The sequence below is a fragment of the Chlorocebus sabaeus genome, chromosome 4 (assembly GCF_047675955.1).
Source record: "Chlorocebus sabaeus isolate Y175 chromosome 4, mChlSab1.0.hap1, whole genome shotgun sequence".
Taxonomy (NCBI): Eukaryota; Metazoa; Chordata; class Mammalia; order Primates; family Cercopithecidae; genus Chlorocebus; species Chlorocebus sabaeus.
Window position 1 is genome coordinate 62,425,132 of NC_132907.1, and position 23,027 is coordinate 62,448,158.

The 23,027-nt window shown below is 39.5% G+C and overlaps 1 protein-coding gene across 1 annotated transcript in view; it reads left to right on the plus strand.

Annotated features, from left to right (window-relative positions):
• The window catches only part of GOLPH3 (golgi phosphoprotein 3), a 54,403-nt gene that overhangs the window by 28,021 nt on the left and 3,355 nt on the right, over positions 1-23,027 (plus strand). The window contains exons 2-3 of the mRNA XM_007961292.3: positions 8,451-8,582; positions 14,743-14,857. Coding sequence (XP_007959483.1) covers positions 8,451-8,582; positions 14,743-14,857 — 247 coding nt within the window. The remainder of the gene's footprint in view (positions 1-8,450; positions 8,583-14,742; positions 14,858-23,027) is intronic.

Here is a 23,027-nt window from a genome sequence, read left to right on the forward strand (position 1 = left end):
TACAGTTCTGGAGTCTGGGAAGTTCAAGAACAAGAAATTGGTAAATGTGTGTGGTGAGGGCCTACTTCCTGGTTGTCTTCTCATTGTATCCTCACATGGCAGAAGGGCATAGGGACTCTCTGGGGCCTCTTTTATAAGGGCACTAATTCCATTCATGAGGCCTCTGCCCTCATGACCTACTTACCTTCCAGAAACCCTACTGGGGGATTAGAATCTTTTTTTTTTTTTTTTTTTTTTTAAGACGGTGTTTTGCTCTTGTTGCCCAGCTGGAGTGCAGTGGTGCAATGTGATCTTGGTTCACTCCAACCTCTGCCTCTCAGGTTCAAGCAATTCTCCTGCCTTAGCCTCCCAAGTAGCTGGGATTACAGGCATGTGCCACCACGTCCTGCTGATTTTGTATTTTTAGTAGAGACAGGGTTTCTCCATGTTGGTCAGGCTGGTCTCAAACTCCCGACCTCAGGTGATCCGCCTGCCTTGGCCTCCCAAAGTTTTGAGATTACAGGCGTGAGCCACTGCGCCTGGCTAGAACCGTTTTGTTTTTTTTGTTTTTTTTTTTTTTGAGACGAAGTCTCACTCTGTCGCCCAGGCTGGAGTGCAGTGGTGCAATCTTGTCTCACTTCAAGCTCTGCCTCCCGGGTTCATACCATTCTCCTGCCTCAGCCTCCTGAGTAGCTGGGACTACAGGTGCCCGCCACCAGGTCCGGCTAATTTTTTTGTTTGTATTTTTAGTAGAGACAGGGTTTCACCATGTTAGCCAGGATGGTGTTGATCTCTTGACCTCGTGATCCGCCCGCCTCTGCCTCCCAAAGTGCTGGGATTACAGTCATGAGCCACCGCACCCGGCCTAGAATCTTAACATAAGAGTTTAGGGGGGACACAAACATTCAGTCTGTAGCCTTATTCTTTTACTAATTAAAAAAATCAGAAAGCTGAGGGCTTTCTTTAGTCATTTGAAATGCTTAAGGGGAGTTGTTGGCTTAGTTTTTTTGGTAACAGCTTTGTTGAGATTTAATTGACAATTCACTTATTTAAGTTGTACGATCCAGGAATACATGCCTGTAAACCTAGCACTTTGGAGGAAACCAAGGCAGGAGAATTGCTTGAGGCCAGGAATTTGAGACTGGCCTGGGCAACATAGTGAGATCCTATCGCTAAAAATAAAAATAAAAAACCAGGTGTGCTGATGCTTCCTTGTCCCAGCTACTCAGGAGGCTGAGTTGGGTAGATCATTTCAGCCCAGGACTTCAAGGTTGCAGTGAGCTATGATCAAGCCACTGCACTCTAGCCTAGGTGACAGAATGAGACCTTGTATTTAAAAAAAAAAAAAGTCAAAGGTAACAATGAAGTGACTTCTAGTGTATTTAGAGTTGTGTATCCATCACCATAATACATTTTAGAGCTTTTTTTTTTTTTTTTTTTTTTTAAGACAGAGTCTTGCTCTGTTGCCCAGGCTGGATTGCAGTGGCGTGATCTTGGGTCACTGCAACCTCTGCCCACTGCAACCTTTGCCTCCTGGGTTCAAGTGATTCTCCTGTCTCGGCCTCCTGAGTAGCTGGGATTATAGGCGCACGCCACCACGTCTGGCTAATTTTTGTATTTTTAGTAGTGATGGGGTTTCACCCTGTTGGCCAGGCTGGTTTCTAACTCCTGACCTCGTGATCCTCCTGCCTTGGCCTCCCAAAGTGCTGGGATTACGGGCATGAGCCACTGCACCCAGCCAAGATGACTTCTTAGATAATCCTATGTGTTTTCATGCTTAGTTGCATCAGGAGTAATCCAATGTCTGATTTTAGAATTTGAAGACCAGTGAGTTCGTTTGGTGACAGACCTATCTGCCCGTTGGAAATGTCCCCTACTTTTCATCTAATTTAGGGATTCTTAGCCTGGGGTCACTGGTAGAATTCAGGAAACGCTTGAGAGGGGAAAAATTTTTTTTTAGTGACCTATACCTGAAAGTTAACATCTACATCAACTATAAGAAGTATTAACAGTATCTGTGAGTTTGTCACCACTAGAGAGACCGGAGATACTTTCATATTACATTACAGTTATTGCAGATTTCTCAAAATACTGTCTCTGCTGATTACTACATTGGAATTATAATAGTTATTAGATCTGCCACTAGAACTTGTTTAATAAAGCACATATATGACAAATTCATTTTTAACATTTTGATGACTGATTTGGTTTCCTTTATAATTGTGTGCATTTTATGCACTTAAAAGACAGGATAAACACTTAATTTTCTTTTAATTACTAAGTTTTGGGTTATGAGTTTGTGCCTTAGCTACTTCCAGTGGTATATAGTGAGGTATGGGGTCTTTTCTTTTTTAAAATTATGACTTGCGGTTTTATATATATTCATTGTGTTTCATTCACTTATATTAATTACTCTTCTTGATGTTTAAATTGTCCCACTTTTAGCCTATGGGAGTTCTTTTCTCAGTTGATTTCGTTCTTTGTGATACAGCTTATTAACCTTTGGTAACTTCTTTGCTTTTTGGCAAGGCCAACACAATGTCCTGGACTCATCTTCTTGTACATTTCCTGTTTCAGACTTAGAATCAGTCATTGCTTCAAGGAATCCTGGTTTCCATCTGGTGGGGAATTGACCCCACACTGGTGTGAGTACACTGGGGGTACTCAGTGTTACTGAGTTGTTACTGCTTCTAGGACTCTTTCGTATACAGAGATACGATATATTTTCCTCAAGGGACAGAGCTGGCAAACATACTTTAGAAGAAAAAAAAATCCGTTTACATGGTTTTTTGGTTCAAGTTTAACATTACAGATTTTTATTTAAATTATAGGGTTTTATATTTATCTTTTTTCTTACTGAAAATTTTGGTCCCTCAAATACTTGCATTGGCTTACTGCTTGTATTAAAACAGTTTTCAAAATAAAAATGTCAGCATTACTACTGGTTGACTTGAGTTCGACTTAAAATTCCTTTGTAGTAGTTTTATTAAGAATATGCAGTCAAAATACTGTATTCTAAAGTTAAAATAGCTTTTCTTTGTGGTTCTGTCACTAAGTGGTCTACAGTTGTTTTCATTCTTCAGGAGTTTTTTTTTCTCTTTTTAGTGCATATAATTATATTGCAAGTTGTATTCAGAAGTCTCATTTCCTTCTTTGTTCCTTCTACCTCATTCTTTTCTTCCTCCATTAGTAGTTCTTGAAAAGTTAGTTTGGAGTTTATCTTTCTGGTATTTTCTTAGCAAAACTATACATATATTCATATTCTTGCCCTTCTCCTTCATACACAAGGTAATGATCTTCATACATTGTGTACACCTTGCTTTTTACATGTTATATTCTAAAGATTGTTCTCTATCACTCTTACGTAGAAATCTTTTATAGTTCTATAGTATTCCACTATGTGGTAGATACATCTTAGTATATTCATCCAGTCCCTTATTGATGGATTTATGGGTTGTTTCCAAACTTTTGCTCCTACAGATAATATCACAATAACCATATGCATATACTGTTTGATGTGTGGGGGGCTGTTTCTTCAGAGTAGATTCCTTAGAAGTGGAATTGTCATGTTAAAGGGTAAATCTATGTGTGATTTTTCTAGGTCCCCAAATTTCCCTCAGTAAAAGTGGTGTCATTTTGACATTCCCATCATAGTGTATGAGAGTGCCTATTTCCCTCATTTTTGCCAACTATGCTGTCAAGCTTTTGGAATTTTTTTTTTTTTTTTTTTTTGAGATGGAGTCTCACTCTTGCCCAGGCTGGAGTGCAGTGGTGTGATCTCGGTTCACTGCAACCTTGGCGTCCTGGGTTCAGGTGATTCTGCTGTCTCAGCCTCCTTAATACTGGGATTACAGGCACGCACAAGCACGCCCAGCTAATTTTTGTATTTTTAGTAGAGACAGGGTTTCACCATGTTGGCCAGGATGGTCTTGATCTCCTGACCTCGTGATGTGCCTGCCTCGGGCGGCCTCCCAAAGTGCTGGGATTACAGGCGTGAGCTACCGTGCCCAGCCAATTGTCTAGTCTTTTTAATCTGCTTTTACCTGAAGTCACCTTCATTCTCTTGATTAGTTATTTTTGTCAAGAACTTTTTGAGTCTTAATTATTGACATAATCCAAATTTCATGTAAGATTTCAGAAGTGACTTTATAGAATTTTTTTTGTAACAGTTCTGAGATATAATTCATATGCCATACAATTCAGTCATTTGAAGTGTACAATTCAAGGTTTTTAATATATTTACAGATTTGTACAACCATCACCATAATCAATTTTAGAATATTTTTATCACTTCAAAAGAAAGCTCATACCCTTTAGCCATTACCTCCCCCTTTTCCCATTTTGCCAGCCCTGGGCACCCACTATGTTAGTTATCTTACTGCGTAACAAAACATAGCAGCTTAAAACAACAAACATGCTACTCTGTGTGTGTGCCTGTCTGTCTGCCTCTCTGTATGTCTTGGTTTGTCTCACATTGCATCCTCTCTCATTTCTACTCTGCATATGTCTTGTTTTCCTTTCTGTTACCTTCATTCTTTGCATTTGTACCCAATGGCCAGTAGCTTCTGAATCCACACAACCAGTACAGCTCCAGTGCATGCCCATGTAACTGATTCAGTATGGCAAGTTCAGATACTCAGGAGGGAGACTTAATTTGTTCATCCTAGTCCAGTTAGATTTGGCAAGTACAATCACCTTTCTTTTTTTCATGTTTTCATTTTTTTGAGATGCAGTTTCTCTCTTGTTGCCCAGGCTGGGGTGGAATGATGCGATCTCAGCTTACTGCAACCTCTGCCTCCTGGGTTCAAGCACTTCTCCTGCCTCAGCCTCCATTGTAGCTGGGATTACAGGAATGCGCCACCACGCCCGGATAATTTTTTATTTTGTTTTTTTTGTTTTTGTTTTTTGAGACGGAGTCTTGCTGTGTCGCCCAGGCTGGAGTGCATTGGCGCCATCTCGGCTCACTGCAAGCTCTGCCTCCGGCACCAGGGTTTTTAAAACTGATTTTCATAGAATTGAAATATTCTGTAGGCTGTTAAAAGTATACTGTAAATTAAAATGCTTCAACGTCAGGAAAGTTTGAGAAACACTGAGTTTATTCCCTTTTTATTTTTTGCTTTTAGATTGTTTTTGTGTTTTTAGATTTTGTGTTTTGTTTTTAGATTGTTTCTGTGTTTTGTGATAATGATGTGATCAGTATATTTGTACATATATTTTTGTGCACAGTATTTTCTAACTAAAGACCCATAAGGAATTGTGTCAAAGGATATGGACATTTATAAGTTTTTGTAAATACAAACCTATGATATACATATGTATTAATATTTATATAATTTCAAAATAAGACTACACTTTAGATCAAGCTTGTTGGCCACAGGTGGCCCACGACTTTGAATCTGGTCCAACACAAATTTGTAAACTTTCTTAAAACATGTTTTTTTTGTTGTTGTTTAGCTCATCAGCTGTCATTAGTGTTAGTATATTTTATGTGTGGGCCAAGATGATAATTCTTCCAATATGGCCCAGGGAAGCCAAAAGATTGGACATTTCTGCTTTAGATAATATAATTTTTTATCTGTTTCTTATGTAGAATATATATTGTGAGCATTTTCCCATGTTGTAAATGTTTTTAATAACATATAAGGAAGGTCTTATACTTATGGTTATATCCCTCTTACGATCTTTTTACAAAATATTTTTATTACATTTCATTTTGGGTCGCCAAAATGAGTTCCTTCTTAACAAAAATCTTTTGGGTAAGTAGACACTTAAGAGCAGAACAGTATCTTTTAACTCGAATGGTGAGAACTCTTCTCAGTGTTTGCAGTTTTAGGGGGCTTAATAAACAATACCCTTTTCTACCATTCAAATTGAGCCACTTAAAAGAATAAAGGGAGTCAGGCAGATGGAGATCTGGTAGTATATGGCCCAGCCCTACTTGGGATGTCTCTGCCCTCTCACAACCTTATATTTTAGAACATGGGAACTAATTATGACTACAATCATAAGCTGTTTGATACTGCCAGTTACTAACCTTCCCCACATATTTTATCTTTTTTTTTTTTTTTTTTTTGAGATAGGGTCTCACTCCTGTCACCCAGACTGGAGTGCAGTGTCATGATCATGGCTTACTGCAGCCTCAACTTCCTGAGCTCAGGTGATTCTCCCACCTCAGCCTTCCAAGTAGCTGGGACCACAGGCGGGTGCCACCATGCCCGACTAATTTTTGTATTTTTGGTAGAGACGGGGTTTCACCATGTTGTCCAGGTTGGTCTGGAACTCCTGGGCTCAAGCAATCCACCTGCCTCTGCCTCCCAAAGTGCTGGGATTACAGGTGTATGTCACTGTGCCTGGCCACATTCTGGTTAATTTTTGATCCTGCTTTTACAACATGGATTTTAGCAGGAGGGTGTCAACATACTGGACTTTTCTGTTGCTTGGTGTGTCTTTGTTGGCTTCATTTATCTTTGGAATATTGCTGACGAGTCCCAGAAGCTGTGGTACAGAACTGTCCATTCCCATTCTTCTACTTTCCCATGTGAATCCAATTCTGTTTAAGCCTGTGTCTTTCAGTGATGATGCCTAAAGCCATTCACTAAATTTAGATCTCTGAAGTCTGTTATTAAAGACCCCATTTTGCTAATATCTCTGGGTATGCCATTAGAGGAGCATTTGAGATTGAGACATATTTTAGTTCTCTGCTATCAAATGTAAGCTTCCAGGTACTGTTCAGCTGGAGTTTGCAGGCTATAGGGCTGTTCACATCCATTATTGCTTTATGAGGTGTTCTTTGTTGTTTACAGTTTGTAGAGGCTCACTTAGGAACTCTGTCTATATGTCCTGGCCAGTCAAAGCCAGATATCTGTAACTTTAATTTCATGTGGAATTCATTCTCAGGCTTCATAGGGCTTTAATTTCATGGACACAGAAGCCACACATTTTACCTAACCTCTATAAACTACTGGTATTATTAGCCATTTTGCTAAATCTCTGCTGATCTTCATTTGATCAGGCTCCAACACTAATTTTAAAATGATTCCCTAAAATCCAGTCAGTGTCTGCTTCTTCTACCTCACATTTAAATTGATCTCTTAATACTGATGTTTTTGTTTATCCCCTTGTGCCTCCTTTAATCTAAATTGTTATTTTCCCAAAGGTCACATTCTCAGAAGTGGTGGCTTGGTGAGGCGAATTTAACTCCTTGTATCAAAAATGAAGTTTGATGGACCTCAGTGGTCAGTCATCTTCTGAAATACAAGCTCACTACTCTGGCCTGGCAAACTGCCAGGATTGACCTTGGAAAAGTGCCAGAGGTGAGGGCCAGGCCTTCCTTAATCCTGGGCCCTCCATTCTTCAGAGATTCAGTTGGCCTGTTCTACCAAAATTATGTTACCTGTTCTGAGCCTTAATGAGAATTATTTATAGCTTCTGCTGTCTCATGAGAACTGGGTATGTTAAATTGATAGCTGGCAACCCTGCTGCCAAGATTTGTGGTTTTATAATTTGAACAACTCCAGTTATTTGCTGTTACAGTGCCCTGACCTCATCTGGTGATGTCTACTTGACCAGTATCCCAGATCTCTTGGTGTCTATCAACCTCCTTATGTCTGGCTGTTCTTCCGCCATGGATGCTACCCTTACATTGTCTCTTGAGGCCGATCTGATTGTTATACTGTTTATTATTCAGAATTTTAGGCATATAGCCATCTGTTTGTTTGTGGGCCCAATATATTCTTACAAAATTAACAGCGTGTGTATTTAAGATACAGTGTCTCACAGTTTTGCCCAGGCTGCAGTGTGTCGGTGTAATCATTGCTCACTGTAGCCTTGAACTCTTGGACACAGTGGTTCTCCTGCCTTAGCCTCCTTAGTAGCTGGGACTACAGGTGTGCACCACCATACCTGGCTGATTGATTTTTTTTTTTTTTATAGAAACAGGATCTCACTATGTTGTCCAGGCTGGTCTCAAACTCCTGGGCTCAAGCCATCGTCTTGGCTCCGCCTCCCAAAGCACTCGGATTAACCTTGTGGTTTTATCCTAAACAGCAATAAATGGATGGTATTCTAATTCTCTGTGAAGCTAAATTGGCTAGGTTGCCTTTCCCTGAGCTTCTTAACTTGTCCACATATAATAAATCACTATAATCTGAGATTAACTGAGTATTCCTTGGAGTTTGCAGGGTTCTGAAAGAACCTAATAAACACACAGCTTAGTGAAATGTGAGTTATATTTCTAAACTTTTGACCTCTAAAGTTATTTGTTGTTTGTATATAAGAATAAGTGGTGGAAAGATAAGCCGCTGAAAATTATCGATTAATAATTTATGTTAATTGTGTTTTTTCAGTATATTATTATAGAAATACAAGAAAGGTAAAAGGCACCAAATAGGACTTTGGCTGAGAATATTTGTTTTTGACTGTGAATTCAAGGTAAATTAGCTATTTTGTTTTATTTCTTCTTCTTTTAATAGGGTTACACATCATTTTGGAATGACTGTATATCATCTGGATTACGTGGCTGTATGTTAATTGAATTAGCATTGAGAGGAAGGTTACAACTAGAGGCTTGTGGAATGAGACGTAAAAGTCTATTAACAAGAAAGGTAAGAGGAGTGCTGAGTAACTTTCTTTTTAAAGAGGTTGTACTAAAAATGTATGCTTTTACTAATAGCTTTCAAAAATGAAAGTGGAAGTTGATATTAAAGTTGTCTTTATTCAATTGTATTTCCATATCTTTTTTTGCATTCTTGGTTTTCTGGTTCTTTGTACCTACAATGAATAATGTAATTCATTATTAAGGTAACTGGCCACTGGATCTTACATCTTCAGAAAGATTCTAGACTTCATTTGCTGCTTTTAAAAGCCATGATTTTGAAAGATTTGACATTAAAAACTCAAAAGTGTTACTGTGCAATTTATGCATAGGCTGTTGATCTTTTCATCAGATTATGAGTACTTTTCAGATACCTGTCTGTGAAGGTCTGTGTATGTGCTTCTCTGGTATAATAGAGGTAATTTAACTTAAACTTCAATCTCAAATATTCAAGACTGATTTTCTTTTGGTTTGTCATTGTGTTTCTTGAGCATGGTGTTTCAAAGCTAGGTTTTTTCCTCAATCAGTGTCCTAATGAATCTAAAAGTTTTAGGTCAGAGCTGAACACTTCTTGATTGGTAAGCTATAGAGAATAATAGTTCTGTAGGAAAGAACACCATTCATGCAATTTTTTTTTTTTTTTTTTTTTGGAGACAGAGTCTCGCTCTGTCACCCAGGCTGGAGTACAGTGGCGTGATCTCAGCTTACTGCAACCCCCGCTTCCCTGGTTCAAGTGATTTTCGTGCCTCAGCCTCCCAAGTAGCTGGGACTACAGGCGTCTGCTGCCACACCCAGCTAATATTTGTATGTTTTGTAGAGGGTTTCGCCATGTTGCCTGGGCTGCTCTCAAATTTCTGGGCTCAAGTGATCCCCTCGCCTTGGGCCTCCCAAAGTACTAGGATTACAAGTGTGAGCTACCATGCCCAGTCCATTGTTTTCTAGTATATAGAGTTGCTATTCGAATCTGGTACCCTTCTGATTTTCTTTTCCCCCTTTTTTTTTTTTTTTCCGGATACAGAGTCTCACACCATTTCCCGGGCTGGAGGGTGGTTGGTATGATCTTGGTTTACTGCAACCTCTGCCTTCCAAGTAGCTGGGACTACATAGGTATGTGCCATCATGCCTGGCTAATTTTTTTTTTTTTGACACCAAGTGTCGCTCTGTCACCCAGGCCAGAGTGCAGTTGGTGCCATCTCAGCTCACTACAATCTCCGTCTCCCGGATTCAAGCGATTCTCCTGCCCCAGCCTCCCTAGTAGCTGGGACTACAGGCATGCACCACCACACCTGGCTATTTTTTTTTTTTTTTGTATTTTTAGTAGAGATGGGGTTTCACCGTATTGGTCAGGCTGGTCTCGAACTCTTGACCTCAAATGATCCACCTGCCTCCCAAAGTGCTGTGATTACAGGCGTGAGCCACTGCGCCCAGCCTCCGGGCTAATTTTTTAAAAAACATTTTTGTTAGACATAAGGTCTTACTTCATTGCCCAGACTACTAGTCTTGAACGCTTGGGTTCAAGTGATCCTCATGCCTTGGCCTCCCAAAGAGCTGGGATTACGGGTGTGAGCTAGTGTGCCAGGGCTCCTTCTGATTTTTCAATCTTATTGTTATTTTTTTTCCTCTAGAAGCATTTGGGATCTTCTGTTATCCTTGTAGGTGTTCTGAAATTGTACGATATGCTTTAATATGGGTCATTTTAAATTCATTATGCATTAATTTTTTCAGTCTGGAAATGTGTATATTTTGGTTTTGAAAACTTGTATTTCTTATGTCTTTTGCCCTCTATTTTTCTAGAACTCTAAATTGGATATGGACTTCTTGACTACTATTTTTTTTTTTTTTTGAGACAGAGTCTCGCTCTGTAGCTCAGGCTGGAGTGCAGTGGCACGATCTTGGCTCACTGCAAGCTCCGCCTCCCAGGTTCACACCATTCTCCTGCCTCAGCCTCCCGAGTAGCTGGGACTACCTTGGCTACTCTTAAAGAGTTGTCTTGTAACCTTTCTGTTGAGATTTTATTGTGGCTCTTGTGTTTTTGATTTCCATGAGCTTCCTTTTTAAAAATCGTAGTTTGTTTTATGGGTGTAATACCTTCTTTTAGACTTCTGGGGATATGACACCTTTTTTGAAAATTTCCTTCGTCTGTATTATGTCTCTTTCTTCAGAGTTCTTATTTTCTCTTTTTGGTCTTTTCTGTGTTGGAAGCTTTCTTTCACATGTTATCCTTGATTATTTATATTTAGAAATGTCTCCCATCCCCTCAAAAAAAGAAGCTAAATAAAAATTACATGTTTGAATAGAACATGTTTGTGAACCACACCTACTACTGAATTTTTAAAAGAAATTTAGAACTAACTCGAGTCACTGACAAGTTGTAAGCAGAAGCAGTGGAATGCCATGGTAAGATTTCCCTGTTAGAAAGATCAGTGAGGAGAATGGATTGAAAAGGCTAAAACTAGTTTAGGGAAATTAGTTAAGAGGCTTATATTAATCCAAGTGAAAAACAACCTGATTAGGCAGACTAGAATATAGTTGTCCCTCAGTATCTGTGGGCGATTGGTTCTAAGACTCCCTTCAAATATCAAAATCTGTGGATGCTCAAGTTTCTTATATAAAATGCTGTAGTGTGTGCATATAACCTATGCACATCCTCTCCTATACTTTATATCATCCCCAGATGACTTACAATACCTAATACAATGTAAATGCTGTGTAAACAATTGTTACACTGTGTTTTTAAATTTGTATTATTTTTCCTGAATATTTTTGATCCTCAGTTGGTAGTATCTATAGATACGGAAGGCTGACTATAATGGCAAGGTGATGGAGAAAAAGTGATACATTTGAGGAAGATTTAGGGGATAGAACTTCATAAGAAAAAGTGATTCACCTGTACCCAGGCTATGGTGTCCCTGACATAAGATCTGTTGCAAACGGATGTGTGTGGGCGAGCTCTGAGGCCAAATTGCAATAAATAAAAGGAATGAGTGGGTTGTAAGAAGTGGTGGCATGGCCACAATATTTAGATGTAACTTTTTCTCTTGAGGCTCTGCTTTATTTTTTTGTGCTCTCTCACCCTTTACTGAAAGCATGGTCTAGAATAGCACTGTTTGATGGAACTTTGTTTGATGATGAAAATGGTCTGTATGTTCAATATGGTAGCTACTAGCTACATACATCTATGAGCCAGACACTTAAGCACTTAAAATTTGACTACTGCACATTGACACATGGTGTTAATAAAAAACATATACTGAATACACTGGATTTTTGGTTTTAGTATGGAAAAATATATTAAATACCTCAATTTAAAAATACTTATTGTATATTAATATTTTGGTTGTATTTGGTTAAATCAAAATATTAAAATTAATTTTGCCTTTTTTTCCTTCTAAAATATAACTACTAGAAAATTTAAGAATAGATTTGTGGCTTGTATTGTGTTTTTATATTTCAATTGGTTATGATGTCACAGAGGTAGATTATGTATATTTTTAATTTTTTATAAATTGACAAAGTAAAGGACACTTTGAGGACAAGTTTAAGAGAGGACTATCACATTTTAAAAGTAACGTTAAATTGGCTGCACACGGTGGCTCATGCCTGTAATTCCAGCACTTTGGGAGGGCGAGGTGGGCAGATCACAAAGTCAGGAGTTCAAGACCAGCCTGACCAACTTGATGAAACTCTCTACTAAATACAAAATTTTACTAAAAATATAAAAATTAGTCGGGTGTGGTGGTGTGCACCTGTAATCCCAGCTATTTGGGAGTCTGAGGCAGGATAATTGCTTGAACCCAGGAGGTGGAGGTTGCAGTGAGCTGAGATCGCACCATTGCACTCTAGGCTGGGCAACAGAGCGACACTCCATCTCAAAAAAAAAAAAGTAATGTTAAATTTTATAACATTTAAAGAGCTAACATTATAAAATAATACAATGGATTTAATTTTGATATTGTGGAATTTTATCTAGAAATTTATAGCTTAGCCAACAACGTGAATGAAGGCTATAGGGATCTAATACTTGTCTAAAGCAGTGTAACATTTTCCCTTCCATCCCTCCCTCTGGATTTTTCCACTTTTAAAATGGATTCTATATCTCAATGTAGCCTTTTTTTAGAAACAGAGTTTTGTTCTTGTCACCCAGGCTAGAGTGCAATGGTGCAATCTTGGGTCACTGCAACCTCCACCTCCTGGGTTCAAGCGATTCTTCTGCCTCAGCCTCCCGAGTAGCTAGGTTTACAGGTGTGTGCCACCACACCTGGCTAATTTTTGTATTATTAGTAGAGACCAGGTTTCACCATGTTGGCCAGGCTGGTCTCAAACTCCTGACCTCAGGTAATCCACCCACCTTGGCCTCCCAAAGTGCTGGGATTATAGAAGTGAACCACCGCCCCTGGCCTCAGCGTAGCTTTTTAAAAAAAAAGTTGCAGTATTTAAAAAATTTATGTAATCAAAGCTATTGATAATTTCTTTAAGCTTTCTGCTAGTGGGGACAATTTTTAAAGAAACCTTTCAGGGCCAGGTGCAGTGGCTCATGCCTGTAATCCCAACACTGGGCGGCCGAGGTAGGTGGATTACCTGAGGTTGGGAGTTCGAGACCAGCCTGACCAACTTGGAGAAATCCCGTCCCTACTAAAAATACAAAATTAGCCAGGCGTGGTGGTGCATGCCTATTATTCCAGCTACTCGGGAGGCTGAGGCAGGAGAATCACCTGTACTGGGGAGGTGGAGGTTTGCAGTGAGCCGAGATTGCACCACTGTACTCCAGCCTGTGTGACAAGAGCAAAACTCCATCTCCAAAAAAAAGGAACCAAGAAACCTTTCTTACCTCTAAAATTATATTTCCTATTTAAATCTTTATCTTTTATTGCAATATAATCTCAGAAGAGCCAAGTCTTAATTTTTGCTCCTAATTTGTTAGCTAGTTTTAATGACATGTATTTAAAAATTTGTTTCTTCACTGATGTGAAATACCACCTTTATAATATAAGGTTGAATACCCTATATCTGAAATGCTTGAGAACGGAAATGTTTAAGATTTTGGAATTTTTTGGATTTTGGAATATTTGTATTATACTTAAGCATTCGTGACCTGAAAATTTAAAATCCAGAATGTTCCAATGGATGCATGTTGGTGCTCAAAAAGTTTCAGATTTTGAAGGAGTTCGGATTTTCAAATTAGGGATGTTCAACCTGTACTGAATCCTTAATTATAATTTAGTCTTATTTTTGGAACTAATAATACTGCTTAAATGAATTTCTGTATCACATAGTCCAAGGTTCACTGATGAAAAGAGCCAGTGAGTATAAACTGTCCTAGCATGTTGCTTTACTAATTATTGCACAGTAGTTGTTTTTTTTTTTTGGGGGGGTGGTACGGAGTTTTGCTCTTGTTGCCCAGGCTAGAGTGCAATGGCACGATCTCGGCCCACTGCAACCTCCGCCTCCTGGGTTCAAGCAATTCTCCTACCTCAACCTCCATAGTAGCTGGGATTAAGGTACCCGCCACCATGCCCAGCTAATTTTTTGTGTTTTTAGTAGAGATGGGGTTTCATCATTTTGGCCAGGCTGGTCTTGAACTCCTGACCTCAGGAGATCCACCTGCCTTGGCCTCCCAAAGTGCTTGGATTACAGGAGTGAGCCATCATGCCTGGCTAATAGCTTTCTTTTCTTTTCCCTTTGAGACAGAGTCTTACTCTGTCATCCAGGCTGGAGTACAGTGGCGTGATCTTGGCTTACTGCAACCTCTGCCTCCTGGGTTCGAATGACTCTCCCACTTAAGCTACCCGAGTAGCTGGGATTACAGGTGTGCACCACCACACCCGGCTAATTTTTGTATTTTTAGTAGAGACAGGATTTTGCCATGTGGGGCCAGGCTGGTATTGAACTCCTGGCTTCAAGTGATCTGCTTGCCTCAGCCTCCCCCTGGGATTCAGGCATGAGCTACTGAGTCCAGCCAATTTTCATTCATTATTATGTCTAATCTGGTTAGGTTAAGTATTGGATTTCCTTAACATAAAAGTACTTTAAAATCTGAACTTCGATATTACATGAACGCTTGAGGCTTTAAGCATAATGAATTATTTATGTAATTGTTTGGTTTTCATTTAATGAGATCAAGTCAGAAAAGGCATCAGTGCATCTTTTCATTCTTTTTGCTTTCTTTTTAGGTAATCTGTAAGTCGGATGCTCCAACAGGGGATGTTCTTCTTGATGAAGCTCTGAAGCATGTTAAGGAAACTCAGCCTCCAGAAACGGTCCAGAACTGGATTGAATTACTTAGCGGTAAGCTTCTGTGAATAAACCAAAAACCAATTTCTGTTTAAAAGATTATGTAAAAGTTTAAATCCTTTAGAAAGGAACTATACAACATAGCCAGAAGCGTGTTTAGTTATTTAGGCACACTTGAAAGTTATCAGTCATAGAGTGAAGAAGTAATGGTTTTTATAAAATTTCATTCTCTTTAACAATACTGAATAGATACAGAATGAGAAGCTAATATTCTTTTCTTAGAGCTCCTGTGTTCTTTATCAAAATTACCACATGCTACCTTAATCTGGATAGGCTAGGTTAAGCTGTGGTGGTAACAAACCCTAAAACCTCAGTTGCTTAAAACAACCATTCATTTCTCATTTAGGCTGTAAGTCAGTCACAGGCTACCTCATCCTCACTCTGGCAGCCAGGCAGATGGAGCCACCACCACCTGGAGCAGCATCAGTCACTGTCATGAAAGGAGGAATAGCATAGCACATCACTCTGGCTCTTAAGTTTCTGCTTAGAAATGACATGTGGTTCACATTTCATTGATCAGAGCAAATCACACAGTCTCCCCTAACTTCAAGGAGACAGGGAAGTGCAAACTTAGGGAGGAGTATGTGAAAGTTTGGTTGATAGTGTGGAGGACTATGACATTTATATTAAAGTTATCTGTATATTAACATGATGTGAGTTTTCTTATAGATAAGCAGGATTTCTAAAAGTCCTATTATGGGGATATTCTCAGGATTTCTAAAAGTCCTATTATGAGGATATTCTTCTGTCAGTAAAACAGGTTTTTTTAGGGGTTGGGGGACTACTAGTCAAGTGAAGCAGTGTGAGTGGGAGGGAACAAAGAAATCTACCTGTGATCAGTTAGCTGTAAATAACTGCTATACTTGGACCAGCTGATTTTGTTTATATATAAATATTTTTCTTATTAAGAGACAGGGTCTCACTTTGTTGCCTAGGCTGGAGTGCAGTGGCATGATCCTAACTCACTGTAACCTTGAACTAACTCCTGGGCTCAAGTGATCTATAGCCTCTGCCTCAGCCTCTGGAGTAGCTAAGACTACAGGTGTGTGCCACGATGCCTCGCTAGGTTTTTTCAAATTTTATTTTTTGGCTAGGCATGGTGGCTCGTGCCTGTAATCCCAGTACCTTGGGAGACTGAGGTGGGTGAATCTCCCGAGCTCAGGAGTTCCAAGACCAGCCTGGGCAACCTGGTGAAACCCTGTTTTTACCAAAAAATACAAAACATTAGCCAGATGTAGTGGCACATGCCTGTGATCCCAGCTACTTGAGAAGCTGAGGTGGGAGAATTGCTTGAGCCTAGGAGACAGAGGTTGCAGTGAGCCAAGATAATGGCACTGCACTCCAGCCTGGGTGACAGAGTAAGACCCCATCTCAAGAAAAACATTATTTTTTGTAGAGATAGGACCTTGCTGTGTTGCTCAGGGTTGTCTTGAGCTCCTGGCCTCAAGTGGTGCTCCGTCGAGGCTTCCCTGAGCGCTGGGACTGTAAGCATGAGTCTCCATGCTCAGCCTATATTTATTTGTTTATTTAAAAATTAAGTACACACACTCCATTTTTAGCTAACAGGCTTAAATTAATGGGCACTTTACACTTAGGGTAAGGTTCATTCTTTTTTCTTATTGGTAGAGAACATAAACGTATTCTTGATAAATTTGCATTTTTGTTGGATAACACTCTTGTAGCTCTTATAATTTTCCTTTTTATCTCATTGAGTGAGAGTAACTCTGACTTACACTTTTCCCCCCTTTATGCTTATTAGAGTTGTCTTCAGTTGTAATTTCTTTTGCAAGAATCTTTTAAAATTACTTTGCCCGTTTGATGAGGGCTTGTTTGATTTAAACTAGATGATATTACCAGCAAATTCACTTAATTATCACAAATACCCATCACATTGTCAGTGCTTTCTGAGTTAGCTTCTCATGTGTGCCTGGTAGTGACATGCAGCCATCTAACAGACTCAGGGCGTTAATGTCAACTCTATATGTTAAATATTAGCAAACATAATGTTTTAAGATAAAAATAGAACTGCTAATAATGTTTATACTGTGATGGATCATTTTGTACATTGTCTAGAGAGCATTGGCTTAACCAGTCTTTGGATCTTTCTCATGTTATGCTGCCAGTGTTGGCCCATGACTGCTTCTGGTGTTGCAAATTAGAATTTGTAATTTGGTTCCCAACTGACCAAAAGAAGGGTTTCTCAAAGTTGTGGTGAATTTTTTTTGGCAGATGTGTTACAGTGCTAAAGATTCTTTTTGTGGAATGTAGAGTGGGCTTTGCCTTCACTTTCCTGTTCTGAAATCCATCTTACACTTAACTGTTAAGTAACATTTTGTAAATGAAGCTTATCAATATAAATGCTAATTGAACTTGGTTCTCACCTTTGGCTGCTGTTGCACTGTCCCCACTTGATTAAGCAGTGAAAAGATGAGAAGTCTAAAAGCTTTTCTCACAAGTATATAAATACAGTTAGGATTTTGCAAAACAGTGTCTATTTGGATTAGAAATTTGGGTAAAATGTGAGACTAATACTTACCAAGGTTCTTTAAAAAACAATATCCTGTGAGTTTTAGCTTGGCTATTGATGCCAGAACATTGCCTGTAGCACTTGAGTTGCTTGCTCTTGACATATATTGGGAATGCTGCCACTTCAGAATAAAGGAACAGAATCCAGAGTGGGAGAAGGAAAAAAAGGACATTTTTTTAAAGTTAAGAAAATAAGAAAATATCTCCTGGCAAATAACATGTAAAAAGAAGAAAAGAAAAAATATCTACTACTCACCTAATTGAAAGTATCAAGATACCAGCTTGCTGATTTTTTAATTGTAGTAAAATATATATAAGGTAACTTTTACCATTTTTACTATATTTAGGCATACAGTTCTTTGGCTAGCTTGCTGATTTTAGATTTTTAAACATTTTCTGTTGCTTCAATATGCAGTGTGGTATCAAACACTAGTTGCTGCACTAGTTATCGACATGTGTGCTATGAAATTTAAAAGGTGCTCCCAGACTGAAAGAATCTGAAAATCCATTTGAGGAACAGTTTATACATCTAATAATTTAACAGATGAGAGTTTGACAGTGTGGTTCTCTGAAAGTTCAGTAGTTCAGAGAAAGGAAAAATCCTTGGGAACTTTAGTAATTACAAGAGGAAATGAAACTTAGATTAGGCCTTTGAAGGGTAAGAATGAAATGCAAAGAAAGAAATGTACTTGTTCAGAGGGATTCCTTGCCGAGAAGCCAAGGAATGTTTTAATAAAGAACAGTTTATTTACCTGGGGTGGAGGATAGCCAGGGGCTCATTTTATTATTATTTATACTGTACATGTATACATGTTAAAACTATTGGCCAGACGCGGTGGCTCACACCTGTGATCCCAGCACTTTGGGAGGCCGAGGTGGGTGGATCACAATGTCAGGAGATAGAGACCATCCTGGCTAACACGGTGAAACCCCATCTCTACTAAAAATACAAAACATTAACCGAGTGTGGTGGTGGGCGCCTGTGGTCCCAGCTACTCGGGAAGCTGAGGCAGGAGAATGGCGTGAACCTGGGAGGTGGAGCTTGCAGTGAGCTGAGATCGCGCCACTGCACCCCAGCCTGGGTGACAGAGCGAGAGGCTGTCTCAAAAAAAACAAAACAAACAAAAAAGACTGTTAATAAATTTTAAACATTTTCTGTTTTTTGTTTTTTTTTTTTTTTTTTTTTTTTTTGAGACGGAGTCTCGCTCAGTTGCCCAGGCTGGAGTACAGTGGTGCGATCTCGGCTCACTGCAAGCTCCACGTCCTGGGTTCACGCTGTTCTCCTGCCTCAGCCTCCCGAGTAGCTGGGACTACAGGCTCCCGCCGCCACGCCCAGCTAATTTTTTGCATTTTTAGTAGAGACGGGGTTTCACTGTGTTAGCCAGGATGGTCTCGATTTCCTGACCTCGTGATCCGCCTGCCTCGGCCTCCCAAAGTGCTGGGATTACAGGTGTGAACCACCGCGCCCGGCCAACATTTTCTAATAATTTAAAAGTATACATATGTTTGACTTGATGCAAGTTGAGAGACTACTGTATTTTGTTTTGTTTTGTCTCTGAGATAAAGTCTCGCCATCACCCAGGCTTTAGGGCAGTGATGCAGTTACTGCAGTCTTGACCTCTCAGGCTCAGTTGATCCTCCTGCCTCAGCCTCCCAAGTAGCTGGGGCTACAGGCATGTACCACCATGCCCAGCTAATTTTATATTTTTTTGGTAGAGATGGGGTTTCATCATGTTGCCCAGGCTAAACCTACTCTTTAAGAATATTTTTTAGCTTCTGAAATCTTAAGGCATGGTTGACCAGTTTGGTCACAAGGAATCACTACACTGCCAAATTTATGGCCAAAGCTGCTTTTAGTTTTGTAACACAATGTCAAGGAAGATAAGTGTTCTTTGCAGTGAAATGATTGAGGTACCTGTCAGCATGTCATTCTCCACTGAAGCGATTGTTGGGCAGTGGACATGAATAATCTTTAAATAACTTTTCCTCTCCATATTTACTTCTCACAATTTCCTTTACAAAAAAAGTAAATATGAATAGATTAATTACATTTTAAATTTGCTTGTATGACTTGTAGTCTTTTCACATGTATGGTGAATAATTTAGGGACTGAGGACTAACAGCTTGGATCACAGTAACACAAGTATTCACTATTTTAAAAATTGAAGCAGCGAAATCTGTAGAAGCTAGTCAAACTTTTATTGCATCATCTTCTCAGAGATCCATCTATTGTCTTCCCATCCCACTTACGCTGATGTCTTAATTATGCTCAACTCAGGTGTGACTTTATTCTTTTGATTTAGTTTAACTTAATTCTTCTAAAAGGCAGAAATTCTGGAATACCAAGATACTTTGATCACTTGGTTATTACTTTGTGCCTTTTTCTGTACCACAAATACTGTTAAACAACATTTGGGATATTTCCTATACAGCTTTAGCTTTCTGCTCTTTAGATTTCTTCATTTTTTTCTAATACTTGAGGAGATCTGAATAATCCTCTCTTTGTTGGAGTGAGCACATGGGTTTACCCTCTTCCCAGGGAATTACTACAAGATAAGATGGTGGCTAGCTCCCTTTTTATTGCTTCCTTTGAGGCAGAAATGATTGCCAGTAGGAAGGTCCAGTCATAAGTGGAATACTTTATTTGAAGGTGGGTCTGTGTTTAGGCTCTTCTCATTTTTACTAGAAACATTAAACTATAAGTTAGCATACTTTGGAATTGGGAAATTTCCACAGGAACTTCTGTAAAATTTACTAAGTGTAAATTTTCACTGGTTGCAATATGTAAGTTTTAACTAAGGATAAGGTGAGGATAAACCTTAGCATAAGTTCAGTATAAGAGACAGTAGTCATAAACTATTAATCCCACTTACTTCCCATGAGAAAAAATATATTATAAAGCAGCATTAGAGGGATGTGTGTGTGGGGTAGGGGGTATTTTTTTGAGGGGAGTGGAGAGCTGCAAAGAGAAGTTTAACTGTAGATCTCTCAGAATAATTCATTTCTTGATGTTTTCCCCCCGTTGTTTGGCAGTAGATGTTGTTTGGCTAAGATGTCTCTGGAGCATAGAATTCCTTCCTATTTGACTTTGGAAGGTAAAATAAAAATGGATGGCTTGGGAGTCATTTATTCTGCTATACTTTGGTTTTGTGACAACATAAACATATTAAGTCTGTGATACCAAATTAAAGTTGATAGGGGATAATACTTTGATAACAAATTATTCTTTACATAGTTAATCTTAGGATTGAACTGTAGTTTTTAAAATAGGCTTTTATGTAAGTTTGGTTGTTTATTATTTTATGTTGCATTAGTTTAAATTTCCCTAAGTCATTTAACACAATAGTTACCCAATTCTAGCCTAGTGTCTTAGGCTGTCTAACACCTGCCATTGACGTTAGAAAACTAAAAGCAAAACTCATACTAGTGAAAGATACAGCAGTTATTTATTGGTGAGACATTGGGTTTACACAGTTATAAAAAGATGGAAGTGGCCGGGTGCAGTGGCTCACGCCTGTAACTCCAGCACTTTGGGAGGCTGAGGCGGATGGATCACGATGTGTCAGGAGATCGAGACCATCCCGGCTAACATGATGAAACCCCGTCTCTACTAAAAATACAAAAAATTAGCCGGGCGTGGTGGCGGGCACCTGTGGTCCCAACTACTTGGGAGGCTGAGACAGGAGAATGACGTGAACCAGGAGGCGGAGCTTGCATGAGCTGAGATCGAGCTGCTGCACTCCAGCCTGGGCGACAGAGCGAGACTCCGTCTCAAAAAAAAAAAAAAAAAAAAAAGATGGAAGTTACACACTGTTGAAGGATGTATGCCTCTACTCCAGGGCTTATTCTATTCTGCTGCCTATGTACTTTGTTGTTTCTTTTGCCTGGAATTCAGGCTTCTCTCCCTTTCCTTAGGATATGGTGAATCCTGCTGGATTTCAAGATTTAGCTTGAAGATCCTTTTTTTCTGTAACTTTCCTATGAAATACCCCATCACATTAAACCATAATCATTTCTTACCCTCTAGGCACTTTGTTCATATTGTTCTTATGGCCCTATTCCCATTTTCTTCTGGCCAGTATAGTTAGTTCTGATATGTAATATATTATGAATGTGACTTTCACTTGATTTTAAATTCCTTCAAGGTTAGAGATATATCCTAATGTTTGTATTCTCAGTACCTAACAGGATTCTTAGAACATTATAAATACTTTAAATTGTGCCAGAATGTTTATTCTGCACAAATAGCTAACATTTACTGAGAGCTCACCATGTGTTAGACTTTGTTCTAAGAACTTGATATATCATTTAATCCTCGTGATAGCCCTGTGAGCTTGATAAATTTGTTACTTTCACCTTATAGATGAGTAAATGGAGAAGTAGATTAAGATAACTTGCACTAGGACACTAGCAGTTTTTGTTTTGTTTTGTTTTGTTGCGGGTTTTTGTTTTTGAGACAGAATCATGTACTTGTCACCCAGGCTGGAGTGCAGTGGCGCAATCTCGGCTCACTGCAACCTCTGCCTCACGGATTCAAGCGATTCTCCTGCCTCAGCCTCCCGAGTAGCTGGGATTACAGGCACCTGCTATCATGCCCGGCTAATTTTTGTATTTTTAGTAGAGACGGGGTTTCACCTTGTTGGCCAGGCTGGCCTTGAACTCCTAACCTCAAGTGGTCTGCTCACCTTGGCCTCCCAAAGTGCTGGGATTACAAGCATACCCCCCTCAACGCCTGGCCTCGGCTAACTTTTGTATATTTTTGTAGAGACAGTTTCACCATGTTGCCTAGACTGGGACTGTTTCTGTTGACTTCCCCGTTGCTCCTAGTTTTAGGTCACTGTTTTGCTGCTTTGCAAGTTTAGTGATTTTTTTTTTTTTTTTTTGACTTGGATGCTGGACACTGTGAATGTTAAGTGATGAATTTTATGGTCTTTCTTTAAAGAGTGTTGAATTTTGTCTTGGTAAGCAGCTAAGTTACTTGTGGATCAGCTTGCTTTTAATCTTTTTGCTTTTGTTTTTAGATTTTGAGATGGAGTTTCACTCTTGTTGCCTAGGCTGGAGTGCAGTGGCACAGTCTCGGCTCACTGCAACCTCTGCCTTCCGGGTTTAAGCGATTCTCCTGCCTCACCCATCCAAGTAGCTTGAGATTACAGGCACCTGCCATGATGCCTGGCTAATTTTTTGTAGTTTTAGAAGAGATGGGGTTTCACCATGTTGGCCAGGCTGTTCTCAAACTCCTGACCTCAGGTGGTCCACCTGCCTGGGCCACCCAGAGTGCTGGGATTACAGGCTTGAGCTACCACGCCTGTTCACTTTTAATCTTTATTAGGGCAGGTCTAGGGTGGTCTATACTCTAGGACCGGTTTAGCCCTACACCTAAGGTACGGATTTTCTAGTATTCCTTCTGTATGTCCTTGGTTTTTAGTGAGGCCTTTGCTCTCTGGCTAGTTGGCAATCACATTTTTCCCAGCTCTACTGAACTCTTGGAATCGTTCACTTTCTGGTAGTTGTTCTTTGCCTTGCTTTGTGGAATTTCTCTCCCTAACACATGTAGCTTAGCTTTCAGCCAAAGACTCAAGGAACACCTTGCTGATTTCTAGACTTCTTTATCTGTGTAGATCCCCCTTCTCCAGTAGTC